Here is a 19,565-nt window from a genome sequence, read left to right on the forward strand (position 1 = left end):
TTTTCTCCTTGGCATTGTGTTATACACACCTGAATGTTCAAACTGTCAAAACTTCTGCTTTTATAGAGGTGCTCACACCTGCTGATTATCAACGGATCAGTTACATTTGATTATCAGTACCTGGGTACTACTGACCCTTTGGATTACCGAGGGAGCAGTGAGAGTTTTAAGACACTGATTCCACTACTTGGTTAATATCTTTATAGCACCTCATGTGCTGTTGTTCAACATTTTTTTTTAATTTTTTTTTTTACTGCTGATGGTTTTATGAAGTTCAGATGTAAAACCTAAAAAAAAAAGTGGTCTTATATCAATTCTACATTCAAACACATGTCATGGTTTGGTTTCTTCTCAAAGAATTTGTGTAACTTTAAAGACATCAGTGTGATAATTATTCAACATGGGGATATTTTGAAGATTTTATCTGATAAGTCAATGTGCAAAATATTGACGTAAATCACAATTTTCTGCAGACTGGCTTTTCATTTCTAATATATCTGTATAATGTCAAAGATATTTTTATTCAAGAGCTGCCCCGGGCACATCATAAAATACATGGATCTTTCAGTGTTTCAGATCTGAGCTGCTGTGGCAGCCAAAAAGCTCTGGCTTCCAGCTTTCGTTTCTCTTTTTGAACAAGAGTCCCTCAGTGAGACGCATCAGTAACAGGAGATGTAAAACATGTCAGAGGTGAACTCTGCTGCTGAAGTGAGCCTGCATGACCGGAGGCACTCTTGTAGGTGGGAAACAGATTTCACCCACTGTTTTCTTAGTTTTCACAACGTTGAGCAAAATATTCTCTCACTTGTCGGAATCTAAAGAGCTGGTTTAGTTTAAGGAAGCATGAATACATTACTGCATGAGGGCCATTTCTTTAGATACATATTTTAAAGGTCTTTTTGGCCTCTATAAATGTCACATGTACAGCAAGGCTGCAGAACAATGTGCAGCATGTTAACACCAAAGTCAAATTATCAATAAGAATGTCCCTATTATGTCAGTCCAATTGGCAAGCGAATAACTCACTTACTGAGAAACGCATTGAACTCCAATAGAGAGAAACTCAAATAAACATCATTATATGAATATGTTACACAACATCCTCAACATCTTAATTTGTCAAGAAATGTATCAGACTACAAAAATATCTGAGTTTTGTGGTGTTACAGATGTCATTTCTAAATGAATAACATGTATATAATTGATCAGAGCCAGCAACGGTCCCCGCATGAGCGTGCGCCACAGCTCAACATCTACCGACAATCAATGGTGGACTACAGCACGCTGCCGGGACAGACACAATGGAAAGACCAATATCTACACTGGGAGGATTCCCAAGGACAGACCATGACATCACAGGGTGCCTAATGAAAGGGGCTTGAGCAAAGTTAAAGTACGACAATTGCTCTATTCATTCAAAACATTTTCATATATATATATATATATATATATATATATTATATATATACACACACACACACACACACACACACAACTGTTGCAGCCGTCCTGCTTATCATCAGTCACTACGCCTCTCATCCACAGTGCAGTCCATCTCAGCCTGGGACAGTACGGTAAAGTTTGGCCCCGATGTTTCTTCTTAGTAAGAGGAAGTTGAGCTTTTTGGGAGGAAAGACTTCAGAACAATGCGCCATGTGTTGAATCCCACAAAAAGACACAGACGAGATGATCAAATGATTGCTGTGTGTCTAACTCCAGTTTAAATGTACATCACTGGTTCGGTCACCGAACAGAAAAGTGCTGAAAACCAGAGCAGTCTGTTATGAAACATGAATAATCATGTACCGCTCTCAGGAAACATGGCTTTAAGAGCCATGTTTAAGTTTAAGTTTTCAGGCCTTTTATCAAAGTCACAAAATCAATGTCACAAAAATGTCTACAGTATCCTCACTACACTGGATTGTGATCATTAGGAACAGCAAGTGAGACTGCTCTTGCATAAAAACACAAGGACCAAAAAAACCAAAGTCATAATGAAACTTATCCTAATTCAATGTTTCTTTATACACCAGCCCTGTGGATAAACATGGACTAACAGCAATGCATTATTTTAGTCTTGCTGTGACCCTTCCTGTTGTTTTTAAGAATCATACAAGGATGTCACTTAAGTGACTCATTCAAAAATGTGATCTGAGCACTCCTTTTATCTTATTTATTCAGCAATGTGAGCCTGTGTTCCCATCAGTATGCCCCCGCAGTTACCTCAGGAAGACAATACTGTCATTGTGACACCAGAATGCACAAAATGTTTAGAAGGGCTTCCCACGTAATCCACTGGAAGCTACAAAAGACATCCGACTCTTCTGAAATAGTCGTTCAGGAGTTTAGTTGTGAACTGAAGAAAATCAACAGACTGAAAAAACATCAAAATGTTCATTTCTGCAGTATTCCCATTTAATGGAGAGACAAAAACATACAGTATATATAGTAAATCTAAAAGTAAAGCACTCAGTTTGTAGAAGTAATGCTGTCTGTGGGGTATCTCTGACACCAGAATTAATCGAGTTGGTCACTGTGTAAATGATACGCTGAGAATTGTTATGACACATTTGCAGACATGAGATGTTCTCACAACATCTACAGTGTTTCTAAAAACAACCTCTGGAGAAAAATCTATTAACTTACAAAGATCACGGACAAACGTTAGGAATAAGTAAAGCCCCTCTTCACCGAAGCAACAATAGCAGGAAAAGTCATCTTTATGGACTGGGCCGTGGTCACCGTTGGGGTTTGCTTGGATCACAGAAATCTCCTGAATGCTGCTAAAAAGTATTTTTTGTTTGTTTGTTTTTCTGGTCCATAAAAGGCCTGATAGGCTCCAACAGCCTGGCGTAAATGGAGGCAACCGCCCTCTGAAAGCTGGGTAAACAGCTCCCTCTGCTGGGGTGATGACGTACCGGAGAGTTCCATTTCAACCCACTCCACACAGGCTTAAGTAGTTTAACACACAAATAAAAACAAAACATTGCTTGTTATCAGTTCTTCCCCACGCGGATGTTGGGGTTGAGAAGGGGATCCAAATTTGGGTCTGAGCTGGCCGAGGCACGTCCAAGTTTAGCCATGATGATTATCAGCGTAAAGAATGCCAGAACTCCCACCAAAAGCAGCATGAAGACTCGCTGTTTCCAGGTCAGAGACGTCCGCTTTCCACCTGTGCGGTTTCTGAAAAGACATACAAACAAATCTGAGATTGAGAAGATTTCCCCCCCACATACACTTTGTAGATATCAAATACGTGTGATAGAACTCCACCTAGCAACGCAGCGCGATACTAACTTCAGAATTTGTGCAAACCAGCTCAGCGTTGGTCGCCGCCGGTACTTGTCGTCATCGAAGTCGATCTGTGTGACAGAGCTGTGAGCAACGTCCCGGGTGTCGTAGATCTTTCTTGGTGATGCTGAACAATAACACCAGCAAAACATTTTGAATTGCCTTCTTTATACACAAAAAATGGCTGAAATATTTGAGAATGTGTATGCAGAAACAAAAAATACATCCAGGGGCTCTCCATGTCCCTACCTGCATGTATTGTAATAGTGTCACAGCTGTTGGCAGCAGAAAAGTTGATCACAGAGTGCTCCTGCGTATTTGGATCCCCATTTTTATGAAGCCCACCCAGATCTTCCTGTGCTGGAGGTGGGACAGGGGGTGGGCTGAGGCTGGCGGTGTAAGAATGACTGGGGTATATGTTACTTTGGTCCTGGGCTGCGGAAACAAAGAAATACACATCATGTTGCACCTTATTTTAATCATTTACTGCGTGAAAGGGCTAAAAACGGTTACTAGTAGGTATGAACAAGTCTGTGGAAAGATTAAAGCTCACCATCAAATGTTGACCAGTCTGTGTAATCAGTGACATCACTCGCCGTCGTTTCTTCCAGCACCCCAATGGGCTCTTCAATCTGCCAAATATCATGTTTTGAAATAAATCCACATCAATGTACATTTGTTTTTAAAGCACAAAGTGAAGGAACTAGGCTCTTACTAGTGGCAACCCTAAACCGGCTCTTGCCCAGTTAACAGATGAGAGCTGCTCCTTCAGAACATCGGCAACAGGGCTGGCCAGGTTGGAAGGAGGGAACAGTGGAGCCTGACAGGTGGGGCACTGGTACCCTGCTGGGGCCGTGTGGAGGGGCAGCCGCGACGCCAAGTTATTAAGACATGACCAGTGAAACACATCTACGGAGGAAAAAAAAACAACAAAAAAAACGGGCTCAGATGTCATTTTTCATTGGAGTGGTGGTCCGTCAGGGCCAGCAAGGCCTTCTCTGCTGGCCTAACATAACCAGAAATCATGATCATAATTGTGATAAAGGTTGATTTGATTTATTTTCCCTAAATATCTAAATGTATTCATATTCTCTTCATTTCATATGCTCCTTCAAGTGCTGTTGTTTTTAGGTTTGAGTTTTTTCAGAATTCAGCTATCATTTGTTGCCAGGCTGTATGAAATCTGCCCGGGCCTTTAGAAACAACAATGCCGGCGTCTGTGCACTGGAAGTGAACGGGCAAATACAGTTGATAGATAGTTGCGATAGCGAATCACATCACGAGTTGTGTCAGTAAGGCCCTCTAGCTAGCGTCATGTTGAACGTGACATTTACGCGTCCTGTGATTGGATATCAATACTTGCTAGTTTGAACCACGGCAGTGTTATGCGTTTTCAGGGACACAGCTGTTTTGGTGAGTGCAAACATTTTATTTATTTTTTTCACGTTTAATTTATTTTGTTCATATCAAATCCATAATAACTGACTAAAATGACAAATATACTGAAAATGGAACAAAAAAATCTTGCCCTTCTGCAACGTATGTAAATGCAGCGCAGCTGTGTGGTTGTACTCAAAGTAACAGGTCTCAGAAAGCCGTGATACATCACGTTTTGACATGAAAACGTTTCTCACAAAGAGACTTGTTTATTGTGTCGCTGTCGCCAAAGTATGGCCGTTTTGTTAGTGTCTTTCTGATATTGAACTGCGATTTTGCAATTTGTTGTACAATCTTGTTAAACCTTGCATATATTTTGTGGACTCATTTAATAAAACTTTTTGGAAAGATCCTTTTAAAGACCCTTTTGTTTTGGAGTTATGACAGTAGCATACCAGATATGTTTTCATTGCTGATACAGGTTTGTCGACTTTTAAAATGCGCCAGATAATAGGCCAGTTTGTACACAACTGAGGTGATGCAATGGCTACTAGTGCTTAAGTGTGTTTCTAACCTGGTGTTATAAATGCTGGCATAATGAAAGGTATTTATTGACTAAGTTGGACATCACTGAAGGCCTAAGTGTGAAATGCACCGACCGCCACTGTTTTTCAATGTCGTTAGGGCGACAAGCAAAACTCATTCATCTTCATTGTTTGGCCTTCTGGACAGGTATTAAGATTAAAATCATGATACTGTTATTATAGTTGAAATATTTCTTTAAAAATCCAGTGTAGTTACCAAGCACGTATTTACAATGATGTTACAACACAAAGCAACTTAACAATCTTACCATAGCACACCAGTCTGACGGTGTCCTGCGCCGCCAGCGGGACATTGCAGAGGGTGCAGTTTGGATTGTAATCGCTGTCCTGAAGCCACTGCAGATAAGACTGCACGATGCACTGAAGAGCAGCAGGTTGAACACAGAATATTAATGTGATTTCACAACTTTTGAACACATACACACACACGGTAAACTATATTCCGCCCCACTGACCTTGTTGTGGTTGGAGACGAGGCAATGCTCGCACACGTTCACACGATGTTCGAAGCAGAATAAATTGGTCACCTTTCTCTTAGGACACTTGCAGAGACCCATAGCCACTTGCGCTGTGTGTTGAGGACAAACATACACAGGGTTGTTATAGACTCATGAAAAAACACATCCTCAGGCTGAACAGTGAAATTATAATCATCTTGAAAATTAAAGACAGTTCTCTCATGTGAAAAGCCCCAAATGAGAGGAATCTGCATTTATTTACACCAGGAAAAAAAAGAAGAAAAATTATAAGCTTGGCAGAAAATCTTTTTATCCTCAGAGCAGTATCCTTCATCTAATACAGCAAAGAAAAAAAAGAGACTGACATGATTTTATTAACTCCATATCTCATGGCAACTATAAATTCCCACAGAGACACCTGGTGTTTTCAATTTTGGCTTAATGAGCTTCTTAGCTCCCTTTATATTCAGAATACTAAGTTATTATAGTAGTTTGGATGTGAAAATGGTGTATCACTTGCATAACTTAATTACCCGCCCAAAGAAAATAAAAAAGTTGTACATTCTAAAATGAAAGCAGGCTTTGATTAGTTTTATTGCTGGGGAAAGGATCATAATGCAGGTCCACATGTGGCTATGCGACAACACAAAGTACACAACTTGAAAGGTCAAAACAATACATTGTGATTAAAGATGCACAGCTCAGCCTTCTCAATTCTGATAACTTTATATCCACACGTCTCCCAAAAATCAATAGTGGTTAAAAGAATTTGGATCAGCCAGTCTGTTTCAATTTCACATAGAACCTGTGGATGCAGCCCAAAGTCACTCTTTGGTGTGAATCCTGTCATGTAAAGATCCAAACTCAACAAAACTCGACACTGAAAATCACTAGGACTTTCTTTGGAAGCTAATTAAATTTTGATGAATTTCATCCATAGGGGACGCTACAATTCGATGATCAGATATTGAAATAATGGCACTGATGTAAAACAACAATGTAAATTGAAACCTTTAAGTTTTTACAGATGAATTAAGCACAAGCTGATTTGTCCCATTCAAACAAAGGATAGTTTAATTTAACTTGGGTTGGACATTTTAGATATTTAGGTTAAGTGATGGATCTGCCAGGCAGGAGAAAATGAAGACCAGGGAGGAGAGGATTAAGTCCTCCATTTTTATTCTAAAATAAAAGTAAATATAACTTGGTCACATATGTTGTCTGATGTATATCCAACAGACCACTTTGTTGTATCTTAAAAAGAAAAGTAACGTAATACAAGTCCTTCAGCTTGGAAATAACACACAGAGGTAGCTCAAACTCTCAAACAAGCCCTGACGACTGTGTAAGAGAGCATGACAAAGAATGAATTCATACATTCATGACTGAATGAATGCTTTTCCTACTGGTGGTGTGTCACCAGATCACAGTTATGATCAAACCTCCTCTGTTCACCAAGATCAATCAAGATCAATCATATCCAAATCACCTCATTTGATTCAGTTGGTAACATCCCATTATAAATCAATTTCTTATTCGTCCCTGTTTAATTCTCATGATTTTTATTCTCTTGTTTTCCATAGCCACCAACATCACCACCACATCCCACAATACAATAAGCACTCACAAGCCTGAAGCTGAAGGAGCTCTGATAGATCAGGTCAATCACTCCTGAGATGGTAAATAGTAAGATGTGAATCTCAGTTGTTTGAAGTGGAAAAAAAAACATAAAACAGTGCAGAAAGGACATTAATAGTGTCATTAATATATCTGATTGTCTCTGGTTAATGTAAATATCAAAGCTGAATTTGTAGTTTGGAGATGGAGGGTAGTTTGTTCGTTCATTGTTCATTTTTCACAATTTAACTGTATTATTTCCTATTTTATTTGCTTTTTATTTTGAAGTTTTCATGTGTGTGTATGTGTTAGGGAAAATATTTACTCATGATGTGGCCTGTTGGATTTGTTTCTTTTATCTATCTGCTTTTCTCACCATTCTTTGCTGCACCATGTTAGCCGTGTCAAGGTAGCCTCATCTGAATCCAATGTGCGATGATGTGATCCGCAACACACCCACAGCACGCCTAATTCCTGATTGTACTCTGAAATCTACACCCTTTTCTTCTGTAAATACACACCCATTTTTTCATGTCTTTAAATAAACTTTGCTGGGGGCAGGACCGTTGTAGTTCGCTGCTCGTGCGCCTACCCTTGCATGCAAGAAAATAAGATGTCTCATCCTCTTTCTTTTGATCACAGTGTTTTTCTTCTCTCTAGCAGTATGTATGTATATACTAGGTATGTATATTTTTATTATACTATACGTACATATGCATATACCGGTATGTATATGTTTAACAGGAAAAATGTAAATTGTAATTCAGCGACTAAAATTTTCTTATGTTCTTTTTCAATAAAACCATTATTAAAAAAATAGTTATAATGATTAATTAGACAGTGCTAAACTAACACATTTACCAGTTTCTTGATTTACTGTTGTGGATTTTTATTGATGGTGTGGAAATTAAATACAAATAGCAGTGAAACACTGCCTTCTGACGTCAGCCTGTTGTCAGGTGAGGACAAGTGTCTGGACAGACCCATACCAGACTGACTAACAATTAGTAATACTTACAAATGATCAATAATCTTTACCTAGTTACTATTAGCGCTTCCTATCTACTGACGTCACCTGGACCTTTAAAGGTAACCACTAACTTTATGGTTATTTGGGGAAATGACAAGTAAATAGCAACACGTAGAGAAACCCGAGGCAGTTTCGCATCCCTCATGCGGTGTTTGATAATCAACGTTTCGTTTCGTGCACCCTCTGACAGCGGAAATACAACTTTTAATCGACGCTAACGCCAGTTAGCCTTTAGCTCAGCTAAAGTTGTCATGGGAGGTGACGTCAGTGAGATAATCTAGCGAGCATCTGGAGCTGAGGAGGTTTCAGAGACGACCATGTACGTTACCTGTCACACAGGCATTAATCAAGACCCGTTGGCTTTAGGTGGTTGTCATTAAGGTGTCTGGTCAGATCCACACGTGAGGCGGCTCCATCTCATCTGTGTTTATGTGCCACGTCTCTTCCGGTTCTGCTTCTTCTTCGTGGGTCTGATATCAAGTCCTCGCAGATTCATCCTGCCACCTACGAGCCGGAGTGCAAGCTCTTTCACATTAGTTTAAGAGAAGAAGAAAAACGTAGAACGATGCATGCCTGTCAAATTTTGGATTTAAAAATACGGCAAATTTTGTCCCCCCAGTCCAACCGAGGTCCAGTATTATATTTTAAGTATTTACATTCTACCTGTCAACCACATAAAATCTATGACTGGGTGCTCAGAATCTGACAGGCCGACCTTTGTTGACACTGAAATGCTGTGGACGTTCCTATAATAGAGCAAGGCAAGGCAAGGTAAGTTTATTTGTATAGCACAATTCAACACAAGGTCATTCAAAGTGCTTTACATCAACATTAAAAGCAGCAAGACACAATTAAACAGTAAATAACTAAATAAATAAAATGAAATAAAATGATACGAAAAGAGGTAAAATAATAAAAAGCACAAGTTGTTAAAAAGTAAGGGCAGTAGAGTACATCAGGTAAGTATTTAATTTAGGAGTACGCTTCAGTAAACAGTAATGTTTTTAGGCCTGATTTAAAGGATCTACAGTTGGAGCAGACCTCAGGTCTACAGGAAGTTTGTTCCACCGGTGAGGAGCAGAATAACTGAACGCTGCCTCACCTTGCTTGGTTCTTGTTCTTGGGAACCACAACAAACCAGATCCAGATGAACCTCAGGGGTCTGGGAGCTTCATAGGAACTAACAGATCGACCATGTATTTTGGTCCAAGACCATTCAGCAGTAAGATTTTAAACTCTCTACTTTGACTCACTGGAAGCCAGTGTAGTGATTTCATGACCGGTGTAATGTGGTCCAGTTTCCTGGTGTGGGACTCTGACTCAGAGCCTAAATGAAAACACAAAAGGGAATTAAAGCACACTTATTTATTTTAAATGTTTTCAGTTTATATACACATTGATTGTCTTCAAGTGAAACATTTACATGTTCTTTTAATTTGTCATTTTCACTCATGAGGCTCTCTGGCTTTCACTGACTGATGACACAGACGCATGTTTCTGTGCCCCATCCTGCTCATCTTTAAGAAATTAAATTCGTATCCCATTTTTACAGATATTACACGAAGTCTTCGCTTTTTTGGCAGAATTGTCTCCTGTCTTGTTTCATCCATCTCTCTGATTTGTTGAGTTTGTTCCCGCGTTGCCCCTAACCTCGCAAGAACTGCCAACCAGGCTACAGCTGGTGGCAGTTCTTGCGAGGCCAGTGACAATTCAGTTAGGAAAGACACAGGAATTCTTTTTAAAATGTATTATATTATAAAACGGCAAATTTACGGGAAAATACTAATATGGGAGGACGGCGGGAGAGAGGAGTAAAATACCGTAGTTTCCTGACCAAAACAGGAGACTTGACAGGTATGTTAAGGATGTTAATTAGATATCTAGATGTTTTAAAGTTTTGCAAAAAGTATTTAATTCTTGCAAACAAGTAGTTACACCTTTAGGCACACACACAATTTACGGATCCTCTCTTGATGCTTGTATTCCAAACCCATCTATCTGCTCAAGACCCTTACAAATTATTTATAAGCCCTCAGATGAAAATGTTTACTAATGTATTCATTATTAATTACAGTTAAAATAAAACAATTTGTTTAAATGTATGATTTTAATATAGAGATTATTACTTATCAAGTAACTTTTTTTTTCTTCTCGTACTGCACTACTTTTATTTTTATTCCACTATATATACTGTTTATATTTTGTAATTATATATTTTTTACTTTTTTCATCCTTCTTTCGCTGCATGTGTGTGTTGTGTGTACTGCTGCTGCACAAAGCAAATTTACCCACTGAGGGGTGAATAAAGGACTGTCTAATCTAATCTAATCTAATCTAATACCATCCACCTGTTATCTATAACAGTTTATTCCAATTCAGGGTCACATATTTTTGCTCAAAACCAGCTCTCATGCGTCGCCCTGGACAGGTCGCGAGTCCATCACAGGGCCACATATAGACAATGCCACACATTCTCTTCTTTAGGCAATTCAAAATAATCAATTAACCCGACCTATGTGTTTTTGGACAGTGGTAGGAAGCTGGAGTACCTGGAGAAACACCGTCACAAGCAAACTCCACACAGAAACAGCCCAGCTGGTAGTCAAACCATGACCTCCATGTTGCTCCTTTGCATTATGTCTAATAACTGGTCGAAACTGATAGTCAATTCTAGTTGTTGTAATTCTTAATTGAACCCATTTGACAAATTATCTTATTTTACCTTATTATCCTGGACATCTATAGACAGAGATATTTAAAAGTTCAATAATAATCTATCATAGATGCTAGGCATTTTGAAAGTTGATTGACTTAATTTGGCAGTACAAATCCCCTTTTACTGTAGATTTCCTGCTTTTTTCTGCTCTGAAAGCACCTATTAGAATGACGCCTGAGTGCATCAATGACAAATGAGCTCTGTCACCTCAGATAAGGATGTTAACCTTTCATCTGCAAACCTACCTCAAAACGTTGTCATATCGACCCTCTAAGTCATTTCAAGTGGAAGATCAATGATGGTTTGAAATGTGTCCGTTGGCATAAGTTTGCTAATTGCTGCAAAGACAGAATGCTGATATTTTCATAACATTTGTCACAGAAGAATATCATGTGGTCTGTTGCTAGTGTTAGCAATATTTTAAGACTCAACTGGCATAAAAGAGAGAAGGTGTGACTTAATTCTACTAAAAAAAAAAAGGGAAATGCCTGACAGGACTGAAAAATATTCAGAGCTGTTGCTTTAAAAAGTTAGGACTTGACATCCTGCAGATTGGCAGCCATGACAGGCTTCATGTTGGTGCTAATAATGCATGCACAAGACACTGAAGCTTGGTGATGCAGCATACATGCATAATAATGACCGTTTCTCTGTACAACATGCACATATGCTCATGTGTGTCAATGGCCACGGAGGTATATGAGAGTGAGGGAACAAATTGTTTCCTTTCCGGCTCACTGCACACGTGAATTGCCTGTAGGGGGAGGCGTTGAGAGCAAATTGAGAAAATCAAAAGAACAAATGTGCAAAGGAGGGAGACAGAGATATGCTGGAAAGCTATTATTGTGCATGAAATAAAATTTGTTCAATACATGGAAATAAGAAATCATCTGCATTCATCCTTAATCCCCTTGTTTAATATAGTTGTACATTTTATTAATGGAGAAACTTCCACCTAAAAAATTAGGCATGTTGGCAAGAAAAAGAAAAGAAAGAAGGCAAAAATGAGATCGGATGACTTTGTGTAAAGCAGTATGGACCTGTGGTGTCCTTAGTGACAACCGGGGACGAGCATAAATCACTGACAGTGGCGAGGGCATGTGGAAAGACTGCAGCTATCAGATGGAAGGGAAATCTAAAGACAAATGACAGAGGACAAATCAGCCCCCGAGCTGCTGCAGCTGGGTCTGAAAAGGCTACTGAGAGGCAACCGGGGTTAGGCTAGGGGGACATCACTGACTGATTGAGTCTGGCACATATTGACCATCTATCAACTTCATCTGTGAGGGAAAGCGTTAATATTCAGGCATGGCTCGTTTAATTAATCTATGTGCTGCTGTGAAGACAGTAGCACGATACATACACGTGTGTTAATTCAAAAATGTTGTGTTTACACTGCTACCCCGAAAACTGTTGATCAAAAATAACCATCCATCCATCATCTTCTATTCAGGGTCATGGGGGTCTGCTGGAGTCTGTGTTGACTCAGGTTTTTTTTAAACAAGACAACATCATGGACATGCAGCATATAACAATTAAAACTTAATAAAATAGAATGTCTGCCAAGTACCTTTGTATGTCACTATAAGCCCAAAGAGTAGATTTACTTGCAAATATACATTGTATGATATAGTTTATTAGAACTGTTACCCATTTAAAAAAAACAATAAACAATGCTTGTAATTAAGTTAATGAGTAGTAAATGCAAAAAAGCGGTTGAGATGCGAAATTTACAAGCAAAAAAATTTAGTTCACGTTATGCAAAAACAGTAAACATACGATCAAAAACAAGGTGCTGTTTAAAATATATAAAATAAGCACTATGTTGAAAACATATACCATAAATGTTGTATAAATATCCCTGTTTTCTTCCTAAATGATCATGTTAGTCAGACCTCCACGTTATAGTCACTATAAAAAAATATCTTGGTGGTGCGGAAGTTAAACATCTTCCTTTTTTTTTTCTTTTACCTAATCAAACTTTATTCATCCAAAATGTCTCATGACCATTTGAAGCTATCCCCAAATGTGTATCATTCTTTGTAGATTCCCAAATTAGACAGCCAGTGTCCTGCTCATGTTTTGATTCAGGAGCTCCGAAGAACCAACAATAAAGTCCTTTCATTTGAATTTAAAGCACTGCAAAGCAGGATAACCAAAACAAAATAGCAGGCAACTAAAAATTAACAAAGGACCAAAGAAAAAGCATGCAGAAAGATGGACAGAGATGGGACAGAAAGACAATGGACTTGCATGGAAGGAATGAGACAAAGGGCAATCACTTAATGGATAAGGTGACACAGGTATAGATAAAACAGACCAACCAAAGGAAGTGATGCACCAGTAAATCAAGACCAAAACCCTACAAAGCAAAAGAAATGAGCAAGATTCAAACTCAATCAAAGTCCCAATACCACGACAACTCCATAATCCCTTAACAACGAATCTTTATTTCTAAAATCCGTTTAACCTGATGTTTTTTTTCCGTTTGGTTGGTGTCAATGACCAAAGCAGAACAGGATTATTTTTTTGCACCAATATGGCACGATGGCTGTGTCAAAAGGGCTTGAGATTCCTCTTGATGATCCAATATGTGAGATATTCAGCCGTAAATTCTTGAGGAGGGAGACTGTCTGTTATTGCTTTTTATGTGAGCTGGCACGTAAAGAAGAAATATTGGAATGTTAACAAGGTCTAAATATTTCTCAAAGAGGAATTTCAATCGTTATATGCACCATTCTGTTCAGCAGTGCTTGGACTGGTGGGTAAATCCCCCAGTAGATGTGTGCAGTGTTTCCAGTTCTCATCCAGACCTGCATCAGCTCAAGATGGCGAAAATGCTGAGCTTGAGGTTTCAAAATGACCGTCCACAAACCGGCTGTTGACATCACAGGGGCTACATGCATTTGTTAAATCCTGTCTATGACCGAGTCCTGCAAGCTCAACCATCACAATGAAGTTTGAAACGTACTGATTCATGATGGAGACAAAACATGAGTCCCCTGGTTGCCTGTTGACAGTCCAGGGTTTTGGACCACCTCCAAAAATTGAATCTCATTTATTTATCTTGTATGCGTGTGTTTGTGTGTATTTGTGTTTTATGTCCATACTGAAAATGAAGCTAAATCAAATCCATGGTCATATAACCACATCATCTAATTCTGAGGGTAATTGCACTATGGATGCTGTTACTTTATCAGGACTGCGGCTCAGAAGCAAGTCCATCAGGCTTTGTTCTGGATGAAATTGGACTGATTGATTTATGGATGTCAAGTGAAGGGCAAAGAGATGGACACAAAGAAAACTACAGAGTGCGAGAGCAGGTCAGGGGAGGGGAGTCGCAGACATATGGATAAAGCATGGCCTCCTGATGGGGGAAGGAAAGTATTGAATCAGACAGAGACAAATGGAGGATGAGAGACAGAGAGAAAGAAATTTAGATATATGCTTGCTGACCTCAACTGTTTTTTTCCCCTCTTTTTTCCCCAGCTAATCAATACAGGGAAATGCACGTGGGTGTAAGTGGGTGTGTGCAGGGTGGGAGTTTTTGTGTGGCACTCCCAATAAACATCAGAACAGAAGTGACATTACCTCAGACCTGCCTGACTGCGCTAGAGCCCTCAGACCTTTGTTCATGTCTCTATTTAATTTTGGACCATGTAATCTTATCAAAGACTGAGAGGTCTGGAGCACTTAGATCGTCCTCCTCTCTGAGTTTGGTGAGGACAGTGGGGGGCGCAACGTAAAACACACAGCCGCACAAAATACTTTTTTTTATACAAATGGATTCTTTTTGTTTCTTTCTTCGTTAAAAATCAGAGCTGCATTAGGATGCACAAATAAAAACAAACAGACCTGGTTAATCTGAGCATTTTGCCTGACTGAGATACTGTATATCTTTTCATACACACTTATGGTCATGTGCAAAGATTTTTACCCCTGTTTTAATCCTGTGTTGCTGCTGTTGTTGTTTTCTCTTTCTTTATATATATATCAAATCATATTATATATATCATTTGTTATCGTAGTGGGTCTGAGATTAAGGCTAATACAGCCTCCGACAAACAACAACATCCTGTTTTTTCACTATGTGATTGAATACGAAGCCAAAAGGAAAAAGGCAATACTACCCCTTCACCACCACCCCCTCTCCCCAAATGATTTAATAGCTTGTAAATTGACCTTTACCAGCATCAGCTTAAAGTAGTCTTTTTCCTGTAAGACTTTATCAGTCTCACATAGTCATGGAGCAATTTTGGTCCAAAAATCTTGATTCTTTTATTTTTCAGCCTTTGTGATACAGATTTACTGCTGTGTCTGGGATCGTTTGCCTCCAGAATATTCTGGTAGACAGAGGAGTTCCCGGTTCACTCAACAACTGCAAGGTGTCCAGGTTCTGTGGCTGGAAAACAACTGCAATCCGTCACCCCTCGACTGCTGTCACAGAAGGCACGAGGAGTTTCTGCTGAAATGCTGTGTTTGGTTTTTGTCAAATACGGTGCTACACACACACACACACACACACACACACACACACACACACACACACACACACACACACACACACACACACGCACACACACGCACACATATGCACACACACACACACACCTGTTATGAACCATAATAGTAGGATATTTTCTGACATTCACAGGATTTCTATGCACACTTTGTTTATTTATTCAGACCTCTCTAAATGACAGGAAGACAAATTAATGATAATAATAATGATGATAACGACAAAGACCTGGCCACTTGAGACGAACCTGAGGAGACGAAAAGCCTGCAGCTAAAGAAGAATTGTTCTGAGTGAACAGGGGTGCAGATTACTGAAGTATCCTCCCCGTCTCTGCTCTCAGCTGTTATTGGCTCTCTGGATAGCCTGTAATCACTATTAAACTCCCAAAGGCTCGTGCTTTATGAGTCAATAAATAAAACTGACACTGCTCAGTGTGAGCTCCTGTTGAGTACGAGATAAAGCTGCAGACCCTCATAATGCACAAAGAAATTTAAAACAATCTCGAGTAGTGTCACAGCGTGGGGTCCCTCTCCCCGCCCCGGTCGTGATTGACCGCTAACAGATTAGAACATAAATAAAACACAACAAGAGTTGTTGGATGAGACACTTTGGTCTGATCGGGGTATCATTAGTGGATCTCTGAGCACGGCCCTCCAGTCATGGAGGTTATCTCGACGAGAGCGTTCATCCATAGTTGCACCAGCAGCATGCAAACAAGAGTGTGCCCCCATGACAATACAAACACGGTTAAGTCAGCTTTACTTTCTCTTGATAAAGAACCAGTTTCTCCTGACACAGAATTATTCAGAGATGTCCTACGTTGTTGCTTTAAGTGTGTACTAACCGTGTTTGATCTAATGGTATCCCCTGGCTCGCGCGAGGCTTGCTGACTAATGTAGGATGTAGTCATTACTGTAATCGTTTATGCCTCGTTTGGACTTGCTTCTGTGCACCCGTGTGGTATGTCCATTAGTCCAGTCATTCCTGCGGGAGAGGCCGTAATCTTGTGTTTCCATTGCCCCTTGATTTGCGCGAAACCTAACTTATGGCAAAGAAAAACCTGCAATGGAAACGCTTGAAGTTCTAAAAAACTTCCAAATATTGCGAAAAACTTTTCACCCTTTCGTGCAGTGGTATTTCTGATGTGTCAGTGGTCCCGTTTATCGCAAAAGTGTAATGGAAACACTTTATATGCATGTCAACGTCTTTAGCACTACTGTATGTGACGTAATTTAAAGTCATCAAAATCAAATTTCCAGCTGTTTTTGGCCTCATTATATCCATTCATAATATATATTACTGCATTACAAAAGTCTTTGTCTCTGAAAAATTGTTTGAATGATCATCGGCTGCCTTCTGTGGAAGCAAATCTGTACCAGAATTCAAATTTAAATGGATTAACAGAAATTCTTTGTGCATATTTGACGCTGGAGCAAGAGAGGAAATATAAGACGAGAGGACAGTGTGAACCGTGGAGGTTGTGACACTTTGTTCAGAGGCAGGAAAATCCAGCAAATCCTTGCCAGAGCTGCTGAGGGAGGCTGCAGCCCTGGAATGACAAAACCAGCCGGAAACAACAGGATTGGACCACACTCCCACCAACAAGGCCACCTTCTGCTCCTGAGTGCCATACCACTCGAGGACAGATTTCAAGCTAACAAGCTAACATGCCAACAGTTGCAGGGCTGATTTATTGTACATAACATCCTTACAGCACAACACATTTTGTACATTTGTGGTGTTATCGGCCCAAATACAGCCAAAAGGGCGACAGCATACTACTATTACTTTTTCCTCTCCTGCTCCAGCGTGAAATAGGCTATGCACAACGCCCCCCAACGTACTGGATGCGTAGTACGGTCAGACTGGGGACTGAAGAAGAGCGACTGCTGATGTCACTCTCCGGCGCAGCTGATTCTGTTTGAATTATGGAAAACCTTTTGTGGGTGGGCATGAAAATGAAAAACAATATGCTTGTCTTTATCATTTTAATTAAGTTACAGAATGAGGAATCTTAAAGAAGAAAATCAAAATGCAGTTTGGATGATTTCTTATTAATTTTGTCTGCATCAAAAAATGCAGCTGTTTATGAAAATGAAAAGGCATTTCTGTTAATCCACTTTAATGTGAATTATGGTACAGATGGGCTTCCATAGCCTTCATCCTCTGTTGATTGTTTTTGCAACAGCGGTAGCGACAGTTACAATTATTTGTCCAAATGGTGCTAGAAAACCAAAGATATGATGATTTATTATTCTGTATTTCTGATCCAGTAACCAGCATCCCTAAGACAATTGAATTGCTAAACTACTTTGGAGCATTTTCCGGTTACAAATTAAACTTTTCAAAGGGTGCATGTTTTCTTATTAATAACTTAGCCCTTAAGACCCCTGGTGTGTATCTTCTATTACCAGTGTCTAACGAGAGCTTTAATTATGTAGGTGTGCACATTTGCCATAAGATTTCAGATCTCTACAAGATCAACTTCCATCCATCCATCCATTATCTGTAGCCGCTTTATCCTTTGCAGGGTCACGGGGGTCTGCTGGAGCCTATCCCAGCTAATTTTCAGGCGAGAGGTAAGGGTTCACCTGCACAGGTCGCCAGTCCATCGCAGGGCCACATATAGAGACAGACAACCATACACACTCACACTCACACCTACGGGCAAAGAATTTAGAATCCCTACAAGATCAACTTTCCACCCCTAATCAACAAGCTTAAGTCAGACCTGCAAAGATGGTACAACTTACATAAAAACCACAGCTGGCTAGGTAAATTGCATCAAAATGATTGTGCTTCCACGCTTTTTTAATCTTTTCCAATGTTTGCCAATCTTTTTGCCAAATTCCTTTTTTCCTTTTTAATAAATAAGCTTGTTTCATCTTTTATATGGAGAGGCAAGACTGCCAGGATAAGGAGAGAGTTTTTACAAAGGCACAAGTCCGTTGGGGGTTTGTCTCTTCCTGATCTAAGATGTTACTATCGGGCAGCTAACATACTGTAAATAAAATGACTCTCTGGATTCGTGAACCTGAATTAAATGGGTGTAAATTGGAAGCTGACTCCTGATCTACCTCACTTTTAGCTTTGCTTACATCACAAATGCCTCTTCGATCATCCCAATACACATGTCACCCAATTGTCATTTCTACCCTTAAGATTTGGTCCCAGTTTAGAAATTCTTTTGGACATCAGGGTTTATCTAACCACAGCCCCGTACATAAAAACCATCTCTTCCTTCCTCCCAGCTTTGATGATGCCTTCTCTCTGTGGCAGAGCTCAGGCCTTGTCAGGCTAAAAGATCTATATTCTAATAACGTCTTCGCTAGCTTTAGGGAATTTTGTGAAAAACGTAACCTTCTAAAATCTCACTTATTCAGATATTTCCAGATCCACAACTTTGTACAATCTAACGGCACGTTTCCTTAATAGCCCTCCTAACTCAGCAATTGATCTAATGTTGGACATTCCCACAAATCAAAAAGGCTTGATCTCCAAAATGTACACCTTGATATTACTCCTCAGAGAGACTTGTCTAGATAAAATCAGAAAAGACTGGAACTAGAACGTGGCAGCAGGGTTATTGATGACAGTGACTGGGACTCAGCATTAATCCGAATAAATAACAGTACATCTTGCTCCAGACTTAATCATAAAAAATTCAAGGTTGTTCATTGTATTTATTTCACCAATTCCAAGTTTTCCAAAATCTACCCCAATATCGCAGATACATGCACTGGTGCCACATGACGCCAGCAAACATGACCCACATGTTTTGGTCTTGTCCTCGCCTGCAAGCTTACTGGACGGCTATTTTCAATCACCTTGCGGAAGCGTTAAATGTGAAGTTGATACCATGTGCAGAACCTGGGACGCAGAAGAATGATGTTGGAGGGGAAGTCGCCATTTGCCCCTAAGGCCTCCATGTGGCTTAAGGATCTCAAGCGTT

The 19,565-nt window shown here is 39.7% G+C and overlaps 1 protein-coding gene across 1 annotated transcript; it reads right to left on the bottom strand.

Moving 5' to 3' along the window:
- Positions 1–2,393: 2,393 nt before the first annotated feature.
- zfpl1 (zinc finger protein-like 1) lies at positions 2,394–8,843 on the bottom strand. Its single transcript, XM_061740956.1, has 8 exons — positions 8,707–8,843; positions 5,729–5,841; positions 5,522–5,633; positions 4,007–4,200; positions 3,845–3,923; positions 3,541–3,726; positions 3,298–3,418; positions 2,394–3,183 (listed from the first exon to the last, which is right to left on the bottom strand). The coding sequence occupies exons 2-8, from the start codon at positions 5,828–5,830 to the stop codon at positions 2,997–2,999; spliced, it is 981 nt and encodes a 326-aa protein (XP_061596940.1). The 5' UTR covers positions 5,831–5,841; positions 8,707–8,843; the 3' UTR covers positions 2,394–2,996.
- Between the last annotated feature and the right edge of the window lie 10,722 nt (positions 8,844–19,565).

This window comes from Cololabis saira, chromosome 14 (genome assembly GCF_033807715.1).
Source record: "Cololabis saira isolate AMF1-May2022 chromosome 14, fColSai1.1, whole genome shotgun sequence".
NCBI classification, from domain to species: domain Eukaryota; kingdom Metazoa; phylum Chordata; class Actinopteri; order Beloniformes; family Belonidae; genus Cololabis; species Cololabis saira.

What these genes read in the sequence shown, in the direction of transcription:
- zfpl1 (XM_061740956.1), bottom strand. Translation starts at nt 5,830, where the DNA reads ATGGGTCTCTGCAAGTGTCCTAAGAGAAAGGTGACCAATTTATTCTGC. An exon ending in CACTATTACAATACATGCAG is followed by an intron (nt 3,419 to 3,540) that starts GTAGGGACATGG and finishes GTTATTGTTCAG; the next exon opens with CATCACCAAGAAAGATCTAC. An exon ending in TGGTTTGCACAAATTCTGAA is followed by an intron (nt 3,184 to 3,297) that starts GTTAGTATCGCG and finishes ATGTCTTTTCAG; the next exon opens with AAACCGCACAGGTGGAAAGC.